This window comes from Panthera pardus, unplaced genomic scaffold (genome assembly GCF_024362965.1).
Source record: "Panthera pardus isolate Hobbes unplaced genomic scaffold, ASM2436296v1 HiC_scaffold_8, whole genome shotgun sequence".
Lineage (NCBI taxonomy): Eukaryota > Metazoa > Chordata > Mammalia > Carnivora > Felidae > Panthera > Panthera pardus.
This window is the reverse complement of record NW_026527013.1, coordinates 25,606,279-25,630,323: the sequence shown is the minus strand read 5'-3', so window position 1 is coordinate 25,630,323 and position 24,045 is coordinate 25,606,279. Positions and strand designations below refer to the sequence as shown.

The following is a 24,045-nucleotide window of genomic DNA, read 5'->3' as shown; positions in this document are numbered from 1 at the left end:
CAGAAGAATCAACAATAAATTCTTCCAGAGACAACTGATTGTTAACATATTAGTGTTCATCTTCCCATTCTCTTATGAGTAAACAAATGATTAAAAAACATAATTAATAACAATTTTTCTTTTAGTCAGCTAAAAGTTTTCATGACTATGTGATATTTTAACCTATGAAATGTACCAAATATTTCAGACATTTAGCTTTTTTTCCCCCCCTTCCATAATCTTTAAAGTTAGGAATGCATTTTAATTATTCAGGCTTATCCAGAATCTGCAAGAAGAGACTGGGTTCTAGAGTGGCCTGGACAAGTTGTCCTTTGTGTTTCTCAAATGTTCTGGACTTCTGAGACACAAGAAGTTATAAGTGGTGGGACAGAGGTAAAGCTTTTTTTTTTTTTTAACATAACATCCTTTTCTACTGCTATGTTTCTTAGTTGGCTTATCTATTCTTTGTAACGGCAGTCTTCCCACCAGTTTGTACAGGTAGCATTAAAATTATACAATTCTTTGGGGTGCCTGAGTGGCTCAGTCAGTTAAGCACCCAACTCTTGATTTCAGCTCAGGCCATGACCTCATGGTTCCTGAGTTCAAGCCCCACGCCAGGTTCTGCACTGACAGTGAGAAGCCTGCTTGGGATTCTCTCTCTGGCACTCCCATGCTTGTGCGCTCTCTCTCTCTCTCTCTCAAAATAAATAAACATTAAGAAATTAAATTTACAATTCTTTGAAAATGTGTTCTTAGTGTTTTATGAAGCTTAGGCAAACTTACTCTGTTCTGTAATTAATTTCTGTATTGAAATATATTATGATGTCAAAATTGTTTTGTAAAAGGGTATATAAAATACATGTTTTAGCTACTATATACCATTAGTTTAATTCCTTTTTTATTTTGTAGGCATTAAAGAAGTACTATCAGGAACTCCAGAATCAACTGAATGATATTGTAGCACTGGTAAGGGGAAAACTGTCGAAGCAGACCAGGACTACTCTGGGGGCTTTGGTTACAATTGATGTCCATGCTAGAGACGTGGTCATGGACATGATTGATGTGGGTATGTGACTCTTTTCTTTAATATTAAAGGTAAATATTAATAGCTTCTAGAAACAAAGATTTATACTGTACATCTTTTCCTCTCCCCACAAGATTTGTTTTATGTCATCTTTTCTATAAACTGGAAAACAAATTATTTTAATATTTGCTATTATAAAAAATGATAGAATACCTATTTTTCAAATTATTTTTACATTTCAGGATTGTCTCTTTTACTTTCTTCTTTCTAGGTGTCTCACATGACACAGATTTTCAGTGGCTTGCTCAGCTTCGATATTATTGGGAATATGACAATGCTCGAGTTCGTATCATTAATTGCAATGTAAAATATGCTTATGAATATCTTGGTAATTCACCTCGACTTGTCATTACTCCTCTAACTGACAGGTGTTACAGAACATTGGTATGCATTTAAATTATTTTAATTCATACATTAAAGATTACTTTTTGGTGTGGTGTCATGTTTCCTTGTCCAAATTTAACATGGCTGTCCTCATTTTATTCTTTTATCTGTAATAGTTGAATAGAGCTATCCCTTCCTAATCCCAATTCCCTTTATGTGAAACTATAGCAATGAATATTTACTTCTGGGTGCTTTTGTAGAATACAAGAGTGTTTGGATTCTAATGTTTGAAAATCATGAGTCATTACCATTCGGGATAATTAGAAAAAGAAGGTATTAGAGATTTAAAGAGAAAACTGGAGCTTCAGGGAATGGATTTGGTTTTTGTGAGACTCCTGGGAGACATGACAGGAAGATGAATAAAGTCCATCTGGGCCTTAGAACTCCAAGTTAGTTCTTTTTTTTTTTTTTTAATTTTTATTTATTTTTGAGAGAGAGAGAGAGATAGAGTGTGAGCAGGGGAGGGGCACAGAGAGAGGGAGACACAGAATGTGAGGCAGGCTCCAGGCTCTGAGCTGTCAGCACAGAGCCTGACGTGGGGCTTGAACCCATGAACCGTGAGATCATGACCTGAGCTGAAGTCAGAAGCTTAACCAACTGAGCCACCCAGGCGCCCCCCGTCCCCCTCCCCCTGCTTTTTTAAATGTTTATTTAGTTTTGAGAGTGAGACACAGCATGAGTGGGGAAGGAGCGGAGAGGGAGGGGTGGGGGTGGGGGGGACACACAGAATCCTAGGCAGGCTCCAGGCTCTGAGCTGTCAGCACCGAGCCGGACATGGGGCTCAAGTTCACCAACTGCAAGATCATGATGTGAGCCAAAGTTGGACGCTTACCCGACTGAGCTACCCAGGCACCCCTAAAGAGTTAGGTGTGTTGAATAGGAGGGAGAGAGCTGAAGTGTAGGGGGTGGTGATAAGGTCTGTGCTTGTTGAGAAGCTTTGGAAGATGAAGTTAGGACTATAAAAAATCCCAAACACCTTGGAATAAGGTTGCTGTGTAAAATACAGGATTCTCAGGTAAATTTGAATTTCAAATAATTTCTTAGTATAAGTGTGTTCCAAATATCATACAGGACATACTTCCACTAAAAAATTATTCATTGTTTATCTGAAATTCAAATTTAACTGGGAATTCTGTATTTTTATTTGCTAAGTCTGGCAACCCTACCTGGAAATTGAGGAGAAGCATCAAGAAACACCAATCCACCTGTGCTGAGTAAGTGACATTAAAGTATCTTTGAGTTCTCTAGAAGCAGAGATGAAATGGGGGATTCTTGGGTAAATGATTTACTAGGGAATGCTTTCAGTAAAAGCCTGTAGGGAAGTGAGGAAAACAGGGAAAAGTAAGGATGTAGTTTTAACAGATATACAGATTTAGCCTGATCTCAGGGGGAGCTTTGGAGCATGGATGACATTATGGGGGTACCCCTCTTTAAGGCAAGGGGCCTGGCTTTTATATCTCCTTATGGCCCTTGGCTATCAGTCACTCCTGGGGTTAGGGGTATGAAAATTAAGAAAGGCAAACCTCACTAAAATGGAGTTGGGAGGCCATGAAGGAGAAGCTCTCAAGCCCTACTACCATTCATTATCAATTGCAAAACCAACAGGAGGAGATGTACTTTACATTCCTGACAGGAAGAAACATGTACTTGATTACCCCAGCAGGAATAAGGATTTTGTTCTTGTCTGGCAAGATCCCAGCCATTGAGAAACTGTCACAACTCAGCCAATGAAAAGCCACTACACTTGGAACTCCCAGTTTCCTCCAATGGACTTCTTGTTTATAGTGGCCCCTCCCAAAGCCCCCCTTTCCTCTATAAAAGAGCATTCCTTTCCTCTGTTTCCTAGAGTTGCCTATGGTTTTGCAGCAGTTTGTGTGTCAAGAATTGCAATTGTCTGCTGTTTCCATGTAAACCCATTTTTTTTTTTTTTTTTTTTTTTTTTTTGCTGGTAAACTGACAGGTTTACTTTGAAAGGTAAAGCTTTCAGGTGAGGAAGCTTTCAGGTTTTTGCTGATAAGGTAGCTCCTATTTGTCAAGGGCAATTTTCAGGAGAAAAGGACAGTTGTGAGCTATTTGTAGCTGATTCAGCAATTGGAAGATAGAGGCAATGGCTGGTAAAGGCTGCCAATGCAGCTATGATAAAATATTTCACCAAACCACCTATTTTCTTGGAAAGCTGCCTGAGGGCAGGGACCATGTCTGTCTTGGTTTCTACTCTAGTAGTGAACAGGTACATGGTCAATCCCTAAATATTTGTTGTGTAAATGAATCTCAAGCTTCTGTGTCCTATGTGGGACCTTGGTGAAATCAGAAGCTGTGAATATTTGTGGAAGCTCACAGCTTCCAGTTGTAAGGTCAGAATCCCATTAAACTTGTATATAACATTAGACATTGAAAAATTTGTAAGCATTTTCTTGAAATAATGAAGGAAAAACCTGAGGTTTCCAGCAATCAAGTTAATGGGCATTAACGGTATAGCATTTATTACAAACTTAAGGTGGGTAAAATATTGATATAGCCTTTATTTAATCAAAAATTTTATTTTTATTTTATTATTAAATTATTAATTTTTAAAAAAATGTTTATTTTTGAGAGAGAGAGAGAGAGTGCAAGCCGGGGAGGGGCACAGAGAGAGGGAAACACAGAATCCGAAGCAGGCTCCAGGCTGTGAGCTATCAACACAGAGCCCGATGTCGGGCTTGAACTCATGTACTGAGAGACCTGAGCCAAAGTCAGATGCTTAACCAACCGAGACACCCAGGAGCCCCTTAAATTATTTTTTAATAGATCTTTCTTTTTAGAGAAGTTTCTGTTTCATAGCAAAATTAGTACAGCAAAAGAAAGTACAGAGAGTTCCCACATATCCCTTACCTCCTCATATGTACAACTTTAGTCCTTTAACCCTATTTTTTTTAAAGGAGTTAAATTTTACAAACTCTTATACTAGTTTTCTTGAAATAAACCCCATAGTTGGAGTTGACTATAATTTACATGCTTCTAAAAATTTCCAACCATTGTTCTAGTCCTTTTGGGGAAGAATTCAGGAAGAATTCAGTTACTGCTGATATTGTTCTTAAGGGGCTTAAAGACTAACTGGGAGAAAAAAAACAATGTACAAAATTAATGTAAGGCAAGGTAGACAGTGATCCTACTGGTAAGAGAAGTACAAAACAGTGTTGTAGGAATGGAGAAAATGGAGAACATACCAAGAGTGAAATGCCATAGCCAGGGTGAATTATAGACAAAGATATATGATAGGTATTGTGTCCCTTCCAATTGATGGGCTCCCATTTACAACACTCATTTTCAGGTGTTGACTTTCGGCAGCTAGCCATGGAGATTGTTATTAATGATCTCCACAACAGTCTCTAGTTAAACCTTTCTGACCAAATGTTAATACCTCAAGGCTAGATTCTTTTTGTTTTTAAAGGCAAATGGGATACCCATGACATACTATAATACAAGGAGATTTTGATACATTTTTACTTTTTCTGGAACTGCTTTTTCCTCATGCAGCTGAAAAATTGCATAGTAAAAATTAACAGTATGATTGTATTAGTGCCTCTTTGAAGCTACACAAATAAGACTCAATCCATTTTCTAAGCAATTGTCTATTATATAGTTATTTTTTTTTGTCCAGTTATGCAAGGATTTCTTTGAAAATGTATGTTTCTTTTCAGATAGGTGCCTTCTATTTAAACCTTGGAGGAGCTCCAGAGGGGCCAGCAGGCACAGGAAAAACTGAAACTACCAAGGACTTGGCTAAAGCTCTTGCTGTCCAATGTGTGGTGTTCAACTGTTCAGATGGGCTAGATTATCTAGCCATGGGAAAGGTAAAGTTTCATATTAAATGTTACAAATCTATAGCTATGTCCAACTGGATAAACTGAACATTTAAACATTATGTGAATATGGTTTATGCATTGCTTGAACTTCAGTTATAGAGGTAAACACATCCTTTTTTTTTTTTTAAGGGTTTTATTTATTTATTTATTTATTTATTTTTAGAAAAATAAAAATTGTGACCAGTAAATTTTAAAAATTAATTAATTAATTTTTAAATTTACATCCAAGTTACCATATAGCGCAACAATGAATTCAGGAGTAGATTCCAGTGATTCATCCTCTATGTATAACACCCAGTGCTCATCCGAAGTGTCTTCCTTAAAGTCCCTTACCCATTTAGCCCATCGCCCCTCCCACAAACCCCTCTGCCCTCTATAAGACATTCTTTTTATCTGAAGGGATTATTAGTCTTCATTTTCAGTTTTGACTTAAAAGATTAAATATTTAACAGATGATGCCCCGTCATATGAAAACTCATCTCCTTTTTCCTTGTCCTTAGTTTTTTAAAGGATTGGCTTCTTCTGGTGCTTGGGCTTGCTTTGATGAATTTAATCGAATTGAGTTGGAAGTGTTGTCAGTGGTAGCTCAACAGATCCTTTGCATTCAGAGAGCCATTCAACAGAAACTGGATGTGTTTATTTTTGAAGGGACAGAACTTAAGCTCAATCCAAACTGTTTTGTAGCTATCACGATGAATCCTGGCTATGCAGGACGTTCTGAATTGCCAGACAATCTTAAGGTAATATTTTATAAGAATATAAATTTGTTAATCAAAAATAACAGCATAATCCACTCAAAATGGTGTGATTTTCCCACATATATTTGTAAATCTCCCCTTTGCCTCTTACAATAGCTGTAAGGTAAACCTCTAAAAACATTTTTTGGGTGTCTAACACATATTAAAGTATGTGAAACCATTAGAACACTGCTGAGAAAAAAAAAACACAGAGATAGTGAAATCTTGCTGCATTGGGGGAATAAATGTGAATCTCACTGCATTCTGTTGGGGTGCTTGTGCTCATCTTTTAAAAAAAATGGTTTCCTTTAAAAAATAATATATTTCGTTCATTATATACTTCAGGTTCTTTTTAGAACAGTGGCTATGATGGTTCCAAACTATGCCCTCATAGCAGAAATCTCCCTCTACTCCTATGGATTTTTGAATGCAAAACCTCTGTCCGTGAAGATCGTAATGACCTACAGGCTTTGCTCAGAGCAGCTCTCCTCACAGTTTCATTACGACTATGGAATGCGAGCAGTAAAAGCGGTTTTAGTGGCTGCTGGAAACCTTAAACTAAAATTTCCAAATGAAAATGAAGATATACTTGTAAGTATTAAATATATACACCGTGAAAGCTTCAGTAGAAGATCTTTTTTTGTTTTGTTTTGTTTTGATTTTAGGAAGGTTGATCTGGAGCTATAAATAGGCAAATAAGAAAGTTGTTGCTTTGAGCTTTTTTTTTAAATTTTTAAAAAAAATATTTATTTATTTTTGAGACAGAGAGAGACAGAGCATGAACGGGGGAGGGTCAGAGAGAGAGGGAGACACAATCTGAAACAGGCTCCAGGCTCTGAGCTGTCAGCACAGAGCCCAACGCGGGCTCGAACTCATGGACCGTGAGATCATGACCTGAGCCAAAGTCGGACGCTTAACCGACTGAGCTACCCAGGTGCCCCTGCTTTAAGCCTTTTTATGTGAGGTTGAAATAATAGTTTGGGGTTATGTTATTCATTATACTTTATATGAATATAAAGTTGGTGTTTTAGTAGGAGGATTCCATAGATGAATGTGAAAGGAACTTTGACTTTTGGTGGTGGGGAGGGTGAGGAATAAGGACAATTAACTTCTATTGCACTATTTGGATGATTTTAGCTTCTTCGATCAATTAAGGATGTAAATGAACCGAAGTTTCTATCACATGATGTCCCCTTATTTAATGGAATAACTAGTGATCTGTTTCCTGGTATTAAACTTCCTGAAGCTGACTATCATGTAAGTAAACCTGTGAGAATGACTTATTTTGCAAATAAATTTATCTGATCACTCAGTCATTTCCAAAGTTTCAAATAAGTGAAATTATTCTATTTGGAGGATAAACCCCTACTTTGGCCACTTTCATCAATGAGAATGATAAAATTTAGTGTCTTCTGTTGTATGATACCAATGTCAACAAGATTCAGATCAAAGATAATGTTCTAAGAGAAGGAGTACTCTTTGATTTCCTATCTTGTGATTTATAGTAAGTCTACAATGTATACTATAATGCTATTGTGTACTTTGGCAGGTAGAAAAGATGGGAAACTGCAAGTGGCAAAACATCCTGTAGTTAACATAAGGATTTTTCAAATTTAAGTAATAGGCTGACATTTTTTTTTTTTTTTAAGATTTTATTTTTAAGTAATGTCTGCCTGCCACATGGGGCTCACACTCACAACCCTGAGATCAAGAGTTGCATGCTCCACTGACTGAGACAGTCAGGTGCCCCCTGACTTTTTTTATTTTTAAAGTGGGGGCTCCTGGGTGGCTCAGTGGGTTGAGCGTCTGACTTCGGCTCAAGTCATGGTCTTGCAGTTCGTGGGTTTGGGCCCCACGTCGGGCTCTGTGCTAACAAACAGCTCAGAGCCTGGAGCCTCCTTCGGATTCTGTGTCTCTCTCTGTCTCCCCCTCCCCTGCTCATGCTCTGCTTCTCTCTGTCTCTCAAAAATAAGTAAATGTTAAAAAAAAAAAATTAAAGGAAATAAACCATGTGTATTTCCAATTTCTTCTAAATTATAGACATTATAATGTGCATATATATACATATGTATACACATAAGTGTCTGCTATTTAATAGCTATTATTATGGAAAGTCAAGATACAAATTTTTAATTAAGTTTTTTAATTCCAGAATGGTTAGCTTATAGTATAATATTAGTGTACAATATAGTGATTCAACGGTTCTACATATCACTCAGTGCCCATCATGATAAGCGTACTCTTTAACCCCCATCACCTATTTCACCAACCTCCCCTCTGGTAACTTTTCATTTGTTGTCTAGAGTCTGTTTCTTGTTTGTTTTTTCTCTCTCTTTCTCTCTCTTTGCCCTTGTTCATTTATTTCTTAACTTCCACATATGAGTACAATCATAAAGTATTATTTGGCTTTCTCTGACTGATTTATTTCACTTAGCATTATACTCTCTAGCTCCATCCATGTTGTTGCAAATGGCAAGATTTCATTCCTTTTTATGGCTGAGTAATATTCCATTTTGTGTATATACCACACCTTTATCCATTCCTCTATCTGTGGACATTTGGGCTGCTTCCATAATTTGGCTGTCATTAATACTGCAATAAAAATAGGGGTACATATATCCCTTTGAGTTAATGTTTTTGTATTCTTTGAGTAAATACCCCAAAGTGCAATTGCTAGATTATAGGGTAACTCAATTTTTAACTTTTTGTGGAAACTCCATAGTGTTTTCCAGAGCGGCTGCACCAGTTTGCATTCCCACCAACAATACAAGACGGTTCCTTTTCTCCACATCTTCGCCAAAACTTGTTGTTTCTTCTGTTTTTGATTTTAGTCATTCCAACAGGTCTGAGGTGATATCTCACTGTAGTTTTGATTTGTATTTCCCTGATGAGTGATGTTGAGCATCTTTTCATGTGTCTGTTGGCCATCTGGATGTCTTCTTTGGAGAAATGTCTATTCATGTCTTCTGCCCATTTCTTCACTGGATTATTTGTGTTTTGGGTGTTGAGTTTTGTAGTTGCTTTATATATTTTGGATACTAATCCTTTATCAAATATGTCATTTGCAAATATCTCCTCCCATTCAGTAGGTTGCCTTTTGGTTTTGTTGATTGTTTCCTCTGTTGTGCTTTTTATTTTGAAGATTTCCCAATAGTTTATTTTTGCTTTTATTGCCCTTGCCTCAGACATATCTAGAAAAATGTCACTTGGCTCAGGTCATGATCTTGCGGTCTGCAAGTTCGAGCCCCACAACGCACTCTGTGCTGACAGCTTGGAACCTGGAGCCTGCTTCAGATTCTGTTTCTCCCTCTCTCTCTTCCCTTCCCCTGCTCATGCTCTGTCTCTCTCAAAAATAAATGAACACTAAAAGTTTTTAAAAATAAAAATAAAAGGATTTGTTTCCATGCAGCCTGCACCCAATGTTATGGTGCTATGATCATTAACTTATAATAGGGAATAATAATATTTTTAAAGTAATTTAATTCTATTTGTTCTTCCTTTTAATTAAAACATTCAGCTTTAAAAATAAAACTTTAAGAAATAATTTATCAATATAAAAAGATACAATTTTTTATTTTAAAATGAAAAGTCTACATTTATAAGACATGGATATCATTTGTAATACCATTTTATAAGAATTCATTCCATTTTTCTTTTATTTTAGGAATTTTTGGAATGTGCTCATGAAGCCTGCAAAGTACATAATCTTCAGCCAGTTAAATTTTTTCTTGAAAAAATGATTCAGACATATGAAATGATGATTGTTAGACATGGGTAAGATTATAGATTATCATTGTCTGCCATGGTTAGATGCTGTTTTCAAATTAAACTATTAAAACAACTACAATTTGTTAACTAAAAGATTCAGCTACTCAGGTAGGCTAAGAGACAAAGAGCCCCATCCTCCATTTCCCATCCCAGTGGCTTAAAAACAAAGGTTTATTTCCATCTCATGCTGCCCATACAACATGGATTGGTAAGGTGTCCTCATTCAGTGATGTAGCACTAATGACCACCACAATTTGCCCTTTTGGTCATCAAATGTGTTATTTACTCTCCTTCGTGCACATAAAACACACTCTTCCCTTCCCAGGAATACAACTTAAAAGTTCTAGTCAATGAACCATACTCAAAGTTCAGGCTCTCTAGGTGATGCATGATGGTTTCTATATCAGATTTGGAAGTTGTTCCTCATGATCCAAAGACCTACAAAGTAGAAAGACAAGTTATCTGCCCTCCACACACCAGTCTTCATTATAATAGTGGGCTTCCCAGAACAGGTTATTGGAGCAAACACTACCAGCCAGAAGTTGAAGAACTGGAGACAGTTCAGCAATTGTGGGTAGCAGTCCTGAAACCCAGCTGGGCATGTGAGGAGCCCCAGTTCCAGAGATACATTGACTACGAAACTGATCATTTAAACCTCAGGTTCTTTCACTTGTAGAGGGCTTTCCAAGGAGTCATAATCATTTGATATACATGCTTTATTATATAGGGTGTCATTAAAGTGGCTGTGGACATTTTGCATCAGTAGTTACATATATAATTTTTTCCTTGGAGAGCCCACTCCACTAACTGTATAAACTTTAGATCCCCTAAAACCTGGATCTGCTTTTGCATGGTTTTGCTCCCTGGAAGGGTCTTTCCTGTTAATTGTTCTCTGTGGACCTTGGTTCAACTTTCTTGAGAGAGCTTTCCATCTTCATTTTTTTCCCTGTAAAGTCACATGTAAAGTAGGCAATAGAGAATATGTCTTTGGGAGCTGAGAAATGTTTTTAGCCTGCTTCCTGCCTATAGAAAGTTGAGGTCTCAAAAGTTATGATTTTTTTTAAAGGCAGGATAAAAAAAATTAAACAGCTTCACATTGTGTAAATTTTCAAATGTAGACAAAAATAGATGGAATTGAAAAACTAAAAAAAAAAATACAGGAACTAATACAATCAACCCTTATGCATCTAATACGTGAGGATCATTTTTAAGTCTTGAACATTCACATGTTTTAGTCTAGACTCATGGTTTGTCAGTAAACTCCCTCAAAAACTTGGTAAACTTATTTGATTCCAGGCAGCTCTATGTGCCAGTAGCTACAACTACAGTCCTTACTAAGTCATACCTTTATAAATTTCCTTGCAGTATCGTTGAATTGATCAGGCTTAATTGGGAAGGCCACAAACTTAACCTATTTTTCCTGAATTATTTTATCCTCCTGAAATGATTACTGGAAACTATATTAATCTTTCATAGATTTTAATAAAGTGATACAATGGCCCTACCCTTAATGTGATCCTTGTTGCCAGGCTGAGTAGATTTTTGTTGTTCAAAGGCTTTCTCAAATTATCTTTATTTACCAGTTGGGAATAAGAATAAGTTGCTTATAGGTTCCTGAATTTCTGGACTCCCTCTGTTCTTTCATTCCAACTTTCAAACTGGCTATTTTTTCTGGGCTCATTTCTCTCCTGTAGTTCTTTGTTAAATGCAGCCATCAGCTGCCATCATATATTAATAATCATCTGTTTACTACCCTTTTTCCTAAAATGACAATTTCATTATGTATATTATCTGTATTCCAAGTTATCTCAACGAACAAATTTGCCAAATGTTTCATCATTGCATAACATTAATTGCCAATCTTTTTTTAGCCTGTAATAATGGTTAATTTGCCACCAACAACCTGGCCTCTAAGTCATTACCACATATTTAAGTCTTAAGAATACTTTACCCCCTTCTGGGAACTAATTTCTCTCCAGTAAGGATGGGCTAGATTATTCTTTAGAAACGATCAGTCACTAAAACCCAAATCTTAGTGACTTAAAAAACAAACAAACAAACAAAGGTTTATTTCCCATTCATGCTGTGTCCACTCCAGGTTAACAGGAAGTATCTGCTCATCATAATTACTCAGGGTCCCAGGCTATTGGAGCATCCACCATCTCAGCATGATGGTCACAGCTGTGCTAGAGGGAAAAGCCCTGTAAGAAGAGAGCTCTGTAGGCTCCGTTGCAGGCAATGATCTATACCCTGCTAGGAAGTAACACCCGTGTTTCCACTTGGTACTCATTAGTCACCTAGTATTTCAACAAGAGGGCGAGGAATCCTACTATGTGCTGGGAGAGAGGAGATTCAGAAGTATTTGGCAAAGAGCAAAAAGTAATTACCATAGTAAGTAAAGACTTCAGGAAGGGCAATCTTTCCCATTTATCTTCTTGGGAGGCTGAAAGTCTTTATTTTACTTTATTTTTTTAATTTTAAGAGTGCATAATTAAGTTTTCATTTTCACTTGGACATTTTTTTATTCTCTTTTGTAGGTAGTGGTATTAATGAAGAGAATCTTAGAAATCAACCAGTTCAGAAGTTAAATGTATTCTCGTGTCTGAGAAAAATTAATAGAATTTCAAAAATTATAAATACCAGTAAAACAGGAAAATAATTTACCATTATTTTTTTAGAATCATATTGTATAATTCTTTTCCTTTGTAGTTTTATGTTGGTAGGAGAGCCTTTTGCTGCTAAGACAAAAGTTCTGCATATGCTGGCTGATACTCTAACTCTTATGAATGAACGTGGCTATGGAGAGGAAGAAAAGGTTATTTATAGGACTGTAAACCCCAAATCCATTACTATGGGTCAACTTTTTGGACAGTTTGACCCAGTGTCTCATGAGGTAATCTACAGTATAAATATTCTCTTATTGACAGCGTGCTTTAAACCACGAAATTTGAAATGTTTTTATATGATCACTTTATAGTCTTATAAAGAAAGCTTCCCAACTCTCTTTTTCTTCCCCAGTGGACTGATGGTATTGTGGCCAACACTTTTAGAGAATTTGCCTTATCAGAAACACCTGACCGGAAATGGGTTGTATTCGATGGTCCCATTGACACTTTGTGGATAGAGAGCATGAACACAGTATTGGATGATAATAAAAAGGTAAATCCTCCTGATTAAAAGCAAAACTGATACACAATATGAATATACCAAACACTACTGAGCTGTAAACTTAAGGGTTAAAATGGTAGATTTAACGTAAAATGATTTTTTTTTGCCAGTTATAAAACAAAATACATGTAAATATGCTTAAGCGATGTTATGTGTTCAACAACTAATTGACTAGGACTATATATTTAAAGCAAAGGGTGCAGCAAGTGTAGTAAGTTTATAGATTATCTTTTAAATGAAAACTATGCTATAATAAATTCTCTGCTTACTTTTTTTTTATAGAATAAAAGTATATTAAAACCGTTGTGTTAACAGGAAGGTGTGGTATTGTAGTAGGTGTTAAGTTGTTAAGTGACTCCTGTCTTATGGTTTCTTATAGAACTTTAATATTTTAGGAGAAAATAAAAGGGCCTTATTCCATTTTGAAAACATTGAATGCGGGGCACCTGGGTGGCTCAGTCAGTTAAGCTTCCCACTTCAGCTCAGGTCATGATCTCTCAGTTCATTGTGTTCAAGCCCTGCATCAGGCTCTCTGTGCTGACATCTAGAGCCTGGAACCTGCTTCAGATTTTCTCTCTCCCTCTCTCTGTCTCTCTCTCCCTCTCTCTTGCGCACGTGCTCTCTCTCTCTAAAAAATAAATAAACATTTAAAAAAAAAAGAAAACATTGAATGCTTCAGTACTTGTATGTGTTGCATTACCTTAGAAGCTGTGAAATATACAAAAGAACTAGAAAATAGAAGTCTTCTATGAGAGACCATATGTAAATTATAAAATGTGACTAATTTTAAGTTTAGATTCTGCGATTTTTTTTAAAACTTGTGCATTCACATAGCCATCATTTAAATAAAGATGCATAAAATTTCTTTCACTCTACAAGCTACACTCACTGATTCCTTCTGAATCAGTATACCCTCCCCACTGGGGCAATTGGTATTCTTTCTTCTACTGTGATAAATTAGTTTTGCTGGTTCTTGAACTTCATGTATATGGAATCATACTCCTGAGTATTTTCCTTCTTGTGGTCACTGTGGCATCTGTGATATTCATGGTGTTGTACTTCCATTTTACTTATTTATTCTTTTTATATCTGTATTGGTATTCCACTGCATATATCACAACTTATTTTCATACTTACATGAAATAACCACACTACTAAGTAAGCAAATTAATTTAATTAGCATTCAAATACACCAGCACATTTTCGTAGGTGGTTGGTCATTTATTCAAATTCCTTCTTTCAGTTACATTGATTGAGCTAAGAAGTAATAATGATTCAGAAGAGAAGAGGGGCTAATCAAAGTCGAATTCAGAGCCAGGTGGGAGGATTGTCTCATATTGGATGAAAGGAAAGTAGGAAAAGGATAGGTATAGATACAGGTGGATGTATGAATTTGATAGTGGAAATCTGAAAGCAAATCCTTTTGATGATTTATCTTTTCTTTGTGAAGTGGTAGACCCTAGTTCTTTGTACAGTGGAGGAGAAAAGGAGGAAGATTTAAATTAGCCATTGTGGAAAATGGGAAAGATAATTGCTAGGAAAGCACAGAAGCCTGTCTGAGGACTAGTAGTAGTAGTAGTGCCAAGGTCTGCCTTTGTGAGATTTTCCCTATCAGTCTAAGCAGCTTGGATGTGAGTGTAGATTATGCTGCTGGACTGGAAGTACAGAAAGACTTTGAAGATACTGGTATGAGAGTTCTAGAAGAGCTAGGCCATGGAAGGAAGCTGCTTAACAATGACGGAAGTGAAAACAGCAGGGATATGAAAGTGGAGAGTAAGTGGAGTAGATGATTGGGTAGATGAGTAGTCAATGAGTGAGAGCACTGGATGCATCGGAGACTGGAGGCAGAGACTGGGAAGCTTGAATTTAGTATTTCAGAACTGTGTAGTGTTCCAGGATAGAAGGTCCCAGGTGTATAAACTGGATGGCTGGAGTGCAGTAGGAAAAACCTAAGTGAAGATAGGGTAGTCAAGGATCTGAGGGGCTGCCATATTGAGATGCTCCCCCCCTCACAAACAGTGGATCAGGCCAGAGTGAAAAAAATTGAGCCATGTATCAAAGACTTTAGCTAACGATGGGAATGCTGAGGTGCTGGTGAGTGACATCAGGGAGCATGGGTTGTCAAAGGAGCAGAAGGTGGAAAGGGTGGGGTAGAGTATTTAGGAAACACTATGGGGGAGTGAGGAAGAAGCTGACTCCATCTCCCAAATAAGAAGTAAATAGGAGGATGTTTGCTGAAATAATCTGGTAGGAAATTAAAAGTTTTATAGGCCAGCACTGTCCAAAACAACTTTCTGCAATAATGGAAATGTCTGCATTGTCCAGGAAGGTAGATACTAGTCAAATGTGGTTATTGAGCATTTGAAATTTGGCTAGTGCAGTTGAAGAACTGACTTTAAATCTTATTTAACTTTAACTACTTAAGATGAAGTTATTTAATTAGTTAAATTAGATTTAATTAGTAAAAAGTATAAATAGGCACATATGAATACTGGGCTAGCTTATCAGACAATCCAGCTCTAGGCCATCCATTTATTTTACAGAGGTCCAGGAATGCTAAATGCCACATTGTCGACATTTAACTAGATAGGGGCAAAACTGGGACTAGAGTGATGGTTGTAGAGAAGAAACCCGGAAAAATAAATGAAGAGGAAGAATTGAAAAAAAAACAATGTAGAAATGAAATTGGGATATCAAAAATTAATATTATTAAAATTATTAAAAGTTAATGATAATTCCAAAGGTAGATGCCAAGGAAATTGAGAAGATGAGATGGCTTTAATAATAATGAACAAGAAAGGAATTGGGCAGAAAGGAAGCAGTTGACAAATTGAGATTTTTTACATATTTGATTGCAGAGGAACATTTTATTTTATTTTTTAAGTTTTTATTTAAATTCTAGTTAGCATAGAGTGTAATATTAGTTTCAGTTGTACAATATAGTGATTCAGCACTTCCATACCTCACCAGGTGCTCATCATAAGTGGACTCCTTAATCCCCATCACCTGTTTCATCCATCCCTCCCACCCACTTCCCCTCTGGTTACCCTCTGTTTGTCCTCTATAGTTAAGAGTCTGTTTCTTGGTTTGCCTCTCTCTCAAAGAGGAATGTTTTAGATTAAAAGTGATCTATATCCGCATATTAAATGCAGTGCATGGTCCTTGATTGAATTTTGGTTTGAGTAAATCAGTTGAAAAGATATTCCTGTTGTCATTGAGGAAATTTGAGTACTGGCTGAGTATTAGATCATATTAAGGACTTATTGGTAATTTTGTTAGGTGTGATAATGTTACTGAGGTAATATAGAAAACAGTTTATTTTTTTTTAAGTTTATTTATTTATTTGGAGAGAGAGAGACAGAGCGAGTGGGGGAGGGGCAGAGAGAGAGAGGGAGAGAGAGAATCCCAAGCAAGTGCTCTGCACTGTTGGTGGAGAGTCTGATGCATGGCTCTATCTCACAAACCATGAGATCATGACCTGAGCAGAAACCAAGAGTTGGACATTTAACTGACTGAGACACCAGGTGCCCTGAAAACTCCTTATTTTTTAGAGCTGCATATTGACATATTTGGATATGAAATGCCGTGGTGGGCATAATGCTCTTTAAAATACTGTTTTATTCCTCAGTATCCTTTTTTTAAACGTTTATTCATCTTTGAGAGACAGAGAGAGAGCATGAGTGGGGAAGGGGCAGAGAGAGGGAGACACAGAATCCGAAGTAGGCTCCAGGTTCTGAGCTGTCAGCACAGAGCCCGATGCGGGGCTTGAACTCATGAACTATGACATTATTACCTAAGCCGAAGTCGGATGTTCAACCGACTGAGCCACCCAGGTGCCCCCCTTTTTTTTTTTTAAATAATTTCTGCACCCAACATGAGGCTTGAACTCACAACCCCAAGATCAAGAGTCGCATGCTCTACCAACTGAGGCAGCCAGGTGCCTCTTAAAAATACTTCTTTATAAAAGGAAGCAAATGTGGGAAAATCTTAATGTTGGTTAAGTACAGGAGATGGGTATATTAGTGTCCATATTATTCTTTATTTTCAATTTTTCTCTTTTTTTTTTATTAACAAAGAGACCTTTTGACAACTTTATAAAGTCAGGAGTATTTCATGTAATTTAAAAAAAATTATTTATTTAGGGGAGGCTGAGTGGCTCAGTTGGTTAAGCATCCGACTTCGGCTCAGGTCACGATCTTGCAGTTCATAGGTTTAAGCCTCGCATTGGGCTCTGTGCTGACAGCTCAGAGCCTAGAGCCTGCTTTGGATTCTGTATCTCCCTCTCTCTCTGCCCCTCCCCTGCTCATGCTTTGTCTCGCTCTTTCAAAAAAAACAAACATTAAAAAAGATTAAAACTATATATATTTAAATTCATGTTAGCTAATATATAGCGTACTATTGGTTTCAGGAGTAGAACCCAGTGATTCATCACTTACATATTACACCAAGTGCTCATTCCAATGAGTGCCCTCCTTAAGGCCCATCACCCATTTAGCCTATCCCTCCCACCCAACTCCCCTCCAGCAACCCATGTAATGTTTTTAAATGTTTATTTAGTTTTGAGAGAGTGTGATTGGGGGAGGGGCAGAGAGAGAGGGGGACAGAGGATCCAAAGGGGGCTTTGCTCTGACAACCGAGACCCCCTTGTGGAGCTCAAACTCAAGAACCGTGAAATCATGATCTGAGCCAAAGTCAGATGTTTGAATGACTAAGCTACCCAGGTGCCTGACCGATGTAATTTTATTAATAGCAAGGACTGAGATTTGTATAGGATTTTTGCAGTATGTCATGTAGTTCTCCTCCCGCCTAACTCTATGGGAGAGAAATTAACCGAGTTTATAGATGAAGAGGCTGAGAGTCAGAGATGTTACGTATTTGCTTACCTAGTAAGTAATTGACCGAGCTAGATCTAGCTTACAATTTTCTGGCTTTTATGTAATACTTACATCACAGGATATACATTATCTTATACCTACAATATATTTTTATTTGAGAAGTTTGAGTTTTTTAAAAAATAAGTGTTTGAAATATAATTGCCTTTAGCTTTGCCTTATGAGTGGAGAAATCATTCAGATGTCCCCTCAAATGAGCCTCATCTTTGAAGCAATGGACCTTTCCCAGGCCTCGGTAAGTTCATGTTTTAACATAACAGTAGATTGTTTATTTGTTCATTTGGTCAATAAGTATTTTTTATTATGTGTCAGAAGACTAGTTAGGCACCAGAAATACTAAGATGAATAAGCTATAGCTTATGCTCATTTAGGAAGGATGAGAAGCATGCTAATAAATAATCCCACTATACTGCTGCATGTAAGTGCTCTAAGAATATGGAGGGGGTGGGTACCCAAGAGGCGAATGGGTAGAGGAGGACTATGGAAAATGTCTGAGTATTTGATCTGGCTTTGAAGGGTAACACTTCTCTAGGGAGATTAGTTGGGGCTGGGCATTCCAAATCATGACAACATGATATGTAAAGTTCTGAAGCCATGACACATCTGGGAGGCTGTAGAGGAAGACAGGTGCTAGATCATGACAGGCCTTTTAAGTCATTCAAAGAAGTAGTTAATGACTGCCAGGTACTACTGGCATGAAAGCAACATTGGAAAAAAAACTTGTCTTTTTTTCTCTAGCCTGCCACTGTAAGCCGCTGTGGCATGATTTATTTGGAACCCTCACAGTTAGGATGGGAACCAATTGTATCCTCGTGGTTGAATTCCCTGAAAGGACCTCTACAAGAACCAGATCATCAAGCTCTTCTGAGAGGACTCTTTGACTGGTTAATAAAGCCCTCTTTAAAACTTCGTAAGAAAAAATGCAAGGTAACACTGTAATTCTCTAACCCACTCAAGTTTCTTTAGTTTTCATTCAACTTGACTAAGGCTAAAGTCACAATAAGTAGGATAAATAAACAAAATCAGTTTCCCCTTGACATTTAGTATCCACTTTTTAAAATGGAATATTTATTGTGATAATCAGTAATTCACATGCAGTTGTAAAGAAGTAATAGATTTCATGCTAATTTCACCCTATTTCCCCCAATAGTAACATTTTTGCAAGACTATATTATATCACAACAAGGATATTGACATTGATATTATCTACTGATATTATTCAGATTCCCCTAGTTATATCTGTACAGGTGTGTGTTTATCTCTCTGGGTTTTATTTTAAAATTTTTAATAATTTATAATTTTAAACATAAGTGCAACTTTGTACCCTTTGCCCAAAGTCTCCCCATTTCCCCCACCTCCCCACCCCTGGTAACTGCCCTTTTACTTGTTCTATGTATTCAACTTTTGGATTGTACATATAAGTGACATCATGCAACTTTTTCCTTTCTGTGTTGGACTTTTTCACTTATCATAATGTCTTACAGTGGACCCATATTGCAAATAACAGGATCTCTCTTTAAGTCTTAATAATATCTATAATTTAGTATTAATAATTTAAGTCTTAATAATATTCTATTTTATATATATATATATATATATATATATACACACATATATATGTGGCAATTTCTTTATTTGTCCATCAGTGAACACTTAAGTTTGTGTCCCTATCTTAGCTATTGGGAATAATGCTACAATGAACATGGAAGTGCAGATATATATTTTTTTGAATATAATATTTATTATTATTTATTTTTAATATGAAATTTATTGTCAAATTGGTTTCCATACAACACCCAGTGCTCATCCCAACAGGTGCCCTCCTCAATATCCATCACCCACTCTCCCCTCCCTCCCACCCCCCATCATCCCTCAGTTTATTCTCAGTTTTTTTTTTGTTTGTTTTTTTGTTTTTTATTTTTTTTTCAACGTTTTTTATTTATTTTTGGGACAGAGAGAGACAGAGCATGAACGGGGGAGGGGCAGAGAGAGAGGGAGACACAGAATCGGAAACAGGCTCCAGGCTCCGAGCCATCAGCCCAGAGCCTGACGCGGGGCTCGAACTCACAGACCGCGAGATCGTGACCTGGCTGAAGTCGGACGCTTAACCGACTGCGCCACCCAGGCGCCCCTATTCTCAGTTTTTAAGAGTCTCTTTGGTTTGGCTGCCTCCCTCTCTAACTTTTTTTTTCCCTTCCCCTCCCCCATGGGTTTCTGTTAAGTTTCTCAGGATCCACATAAGAGTGAAAACATATGGTATCTGTCTTTCTCTGTATGACTTATTTCACTTAACATAACACTCTCCAGTTCCATCCACGTTGCTACAAAAGGCCATATTTCATTCTTTCTCTTTGCCACGTAGTATTCCATTATGTATATAAGCCACAATTTCTTTATCTATTCATCAGCTGATGGACATTGAGGCTCTTTCCAAAATTTGGATATTGTTGAAAGTGCTGCTATAAACATTGGGGTCCAAGTGCCCCTGTGCATCAGCACTCCTGTATCCCTTGGGTAAATTCCTAGCAGTGCTATTGCTGGGTCATAGGGTAGATCTATTTTTAATTTTTTGAGGAACCTCCACACTGTTTGCCAGAGCGGCTGCACCAGTTTGCATTCCCACCAACAGTGCAAGAGGGTTCCTGTTTTTCTGCATCCTCTCTACATCTATAGTCTCCTGATTTGTTCATTTTAGCCACTCTGACCAGTGTGAGGTGGTATCTCAGTGCAGTTTTGATTTGTATTTCCCTGATGAGGAGCAACATTGAGCATCTTTTCATGTGCCTGTTGGCCATTTGAATGTCTTATTTAGAGAAGTGTCTATTTATGTTTTCTGCCCATTTCTTCACTGGATTATTTGTCTTTTGGGTGTGGAGTTTGGTGAGTTCTTTATATAGATTTTGGATACTAGCCCTTTGTCCAATATGTCATTTGCAAATATCTTTTCCCATTCCAATGGTTGCCTTTCAGTTTTGTTGATTGTTTCCTTTGCATTGCAGAAGCTTTTTATCTTCCTGAGGTCCCAATAGTTCATGTTTGCTTTTAATTCCCTTGCCTTTGGGGATGTGTCAAGTAAGAAGTTGCTGCGGCTGAGGTCAGAGAGGTTATTTCCTGCTTTCTCCTCTAGGGTTTTGATGGTTTCCTGTCTCACATTCAGGTTCTTTATCCATTTTGAGTTTATTTTTGTGAATGGTGTAAGAAAGTGGTCTAGTTTCATCCTTCTGCATGTTGCTGTCCAGTTCTCCCAGCACCATTTGTTAAAGAGACTGTCTTTTTTCCATTGGATATTCTTTCCTGCTTTGTCAAAGATTAGTTGGCCATACTTTTGTGGGTCTAGTTCTGGGGTTTCTATTCTATTCCATTGGTCTATGTGTCTGTTTTTGTGCCAATACCGTGCTGTCTTGATGATTACAGCTTTGTAGTAGAGGCTAAAGTCTGGGATTGTGATGCCTCCCGCTTTGGTCTTCTTCTTCAATATTACTTTGGCTATTCGGGGTTTTTTGTGGTTCCATACAAATTTTAGGATTGCTTGTTCTAGCTTTGAGGACAACGTCAGTGCAATTTTGATTGGGATTGCATTGAATGTGTAGATTGCTTTGGGTAGTATTGACATTTTAACAATATTTATTCTTCCAATCTATGAGCACAGAATGTTTTTCCATTTCTTTGTATCTTCTTCTATTTCCTTCAAGAGCTTTCTATAGTTTTCAGCATACAAATCTTTCACATCTTTGGTTATGTTTATTCCTAGGTATTTTATGATTCTTGGTGCAATTGTGAATGGGATCAGTTTCTTTATTTGTCTTTCTGTTGTTTCATTGTTAGTGTATAAGAATGCAGCTGATTTCTGTACATTGATTTTGTATCCTGTGACTTTGCTGAATTCATGTAGCAGTTCTAGCAGACTTTTGGTGGAGTCTATCGGGTTTTCCATGTATAGTATCATGTCATCTGCAAAAAGTGAAAGCTTGACTTCATCTTTGCCAATTTTGATGCCTTTGATTTCCTTTTGTTGTCTGATTGCTGATGCTAGCACTTCCAACACTATGTTAAACAATAGCAGTGAGAGTGGACATCCCTGTCGTGTTCCTGGTCTCAGGGGGAAAGCTCTCAGTTTTTCCCCATTGAGGATGATATTAGCTGTGGGCTTTTCATATGATGTTTAAGTATGTTCCTTCTATCCTGACTTTCTCGAGGGTTTTTATTAAGAAAGGATGCTGGATTTTGTCAATGCTTTTTCTGCATCGTTTGACAGGATCATATGGTTCTTATCTTTTCTTTTATTAATGTGATTTATCACATTGATTGATTTGCGAAAGTTGAACCAGCCCTGCAGCCCAGGAATGAATCCCACTTGATCATGGTGTATAATTCTTTCTATATGCTGTTGAATTCGATTTGCTAGTATCTTGTTGAGAATTTTTGCATCCATATTCATCAGGGATATTGGCCTGTAGTTCTTTTTTTTTTTTTGCTGGGTCTCTGTCTGGTTTAGGAATCAAAGTAATGCTGGCTTCATAGAATGAGTCTGGAAGTTTTCCTTCCATTTCTATTTTTTGGAACAGCTTGAGAAGGATAGGTGTTATCTCTGCTTTAAATGTCTGGTAGAATTCTCCAGGGAAGTCATCTGGTCCTGGACTCCTATTTGTTGGGAGATTTTTGATAACTGATTCAATTTCATCGCTGGTTACGGGTCTGTTCAAGTTTTCTATTTCTTCCTGTTTGAGTTTTGGAAGTGTGTGGGTGCTTAGGAATTTGTCCATTTCTTCCAGGTTGTCCAGTTTGTTGGCATACAATTTTTCATAGTATTCCCTGATAATTGCTTGTATTTCTGAGGGATTGGTTGTAATAATTCCATTTTCATTCATGATTTTATCTATTTGGGTCATCTCCCTTTTCTTTTTGAGAAGCCTGGCTAGACATTTATCAATTTTGTTTATTTTTTCAAAAAAACAACTCTTGGTTTCGTTGATCTGCTCTACAGTTTTTTTTAGATTCTATATTGTTTTTTTCTGCTCTGATCTTTATTATTTCTCTTCTTCTGCTGGGTTTGGGGTGTCTTTGCTGTTCTGCTTCTATTTCCTTTAGGTGTGTTGTTAGATTTTGTATTTGGATTTTTCTTGTTTCTTGAGATAGGCCTGGATTGCAAGGTATTTTCCTCTCAGGACTGCCTTCGCTGCATCCAAAAGCGATTGGATTGTTGTTTTCATTTTCATTTGTTTCCATATATTTTTTAATTTCTTCTCTAATTGTCTGGTTGACCCATTCATTCTTTAGTAGGGTGTTCTTTAACCTCCATGCTTTTGGAGGTTTTCCAGACTTTTTCCTGTGGTTAATTTCAAGTTTCATAGCATTGTGGTCTGAAAGTGTGCATGGTATGATCTCAATTCTTTTATACTTATGAAGGTCTGTTTTGTGATCCAGTATGTGATCTATCTTGGAGAATGTTCCATGTGCACTTGAGAAGAAAATATATTCTGTTGCTTTGGGATGCAGAGTTCTAAACGTATCTGTCAAGTCCATCTGATCCAATGTATCATTCAGGGCCCCTGTTTCTTTATTGATCCTGTGTCTAGATGATCTATCCATTGCTTTAAGTGGAGTACTAAAGTCCCCTGCAATTACCACATTCTTATCAATAAGGTTGCTTATGTTTGTGATTACTTGTTTTATATATTTGGGGGCTCCTGTATGCAGTGCATAGACATTTATAATTGTTAGCTCTTCCTGATGGATAGACCCTGTAATTATTATATAATGCCCTTCTTCATCTCTTGTTACACCTTTAATTTCAAGTCTAGTTTGTTTGATATAAGTATGGCTACTCCAGCTTTCTTTTGACTTCCAGTAGCATGATAGATAGTTCTCCATCCCCTCACATTCAATCTGAATGTTTCCTCAGGCCTAAAATGAGTCTCTTGTAGACAGCAAATAGATGGGTCTTGTTTTTGTGTACATTGATACCCTATGTCTTTTGGTTGGAGCATTTAGTCCATTTACATTCAGTGTTATTATTGAAAGATACGGGTTTAGAGTCATTGTGATGTCTGTAGGTTTCATGCTTGTAGTGGTGTCTCTGGTACTTTGTGGTCCTTGCAACGTTTTCCTCACAGAATCCCCCTTAGGAGCTCTTGTAGGGCTGGTTTAGTGGTGATGAATTCCTTCAGTTTTTGTTTGGGAACACCTTT

The 24,045-nt window shown here is 37.2% G+C and overlaps 1 protein-coding gene across 2 annotated transcripts in view; it reads left to right on the top strand.

Annotated features, from left to right (window-relative positions):
* The window catches only part of DNAH12 (dynein axonemal heavy chain 12), a 211,252-nt gene that overhangs the window by 58,257 nt on the left and 128,950 nt on the right, over positions 1-24,045 (top strand). The window contains exons 23-34 of one of the 2 annotated variants that reach the window (XM_053898581.1): positions 253-372; positions 889-1,045; positions 1,275-1,447; positions 5,128-5,280; positions 5,793-6,032; positions 6,375-6,620; positions 7,167-7,286; positions 9,694-9,803; positions 12,507-12,690; positions 12,816-12,956; positions 18,009-18,092; positions 18,596-18,784. In XM_053898581.1, coding sequence (XP_053754556.1) covers positions 253-372; positions 889-1,045; positions 1,275-1,447; positions 5,128-5,280; positions 5,793-6,032; positions 6,375-6,620; positions 7,167-7,286; positions 9,694-9,803; positions 12,507-12,690; positions 12,816-12,956; positions 18,009-18,092; positions 18,596-18,784 — 1,917 coding nt within the window. The remainder of the gene's footprint in view (positions 1-252; positions 373-888; positions 1,046-1,274; positions 1,448-5,127; positions 5,281-5,792; positions 6,033-6,374; positions 6,621-7,166; positions 7,287-9,693; positions 9,804-12,506; positions 12,691-12,815; positions 12,957-18,008; positions 18,093-18,595; positions 18,785-24,045) is intronic. The other variant, XM_053898580.1, reaches the window with a different exon arrangement.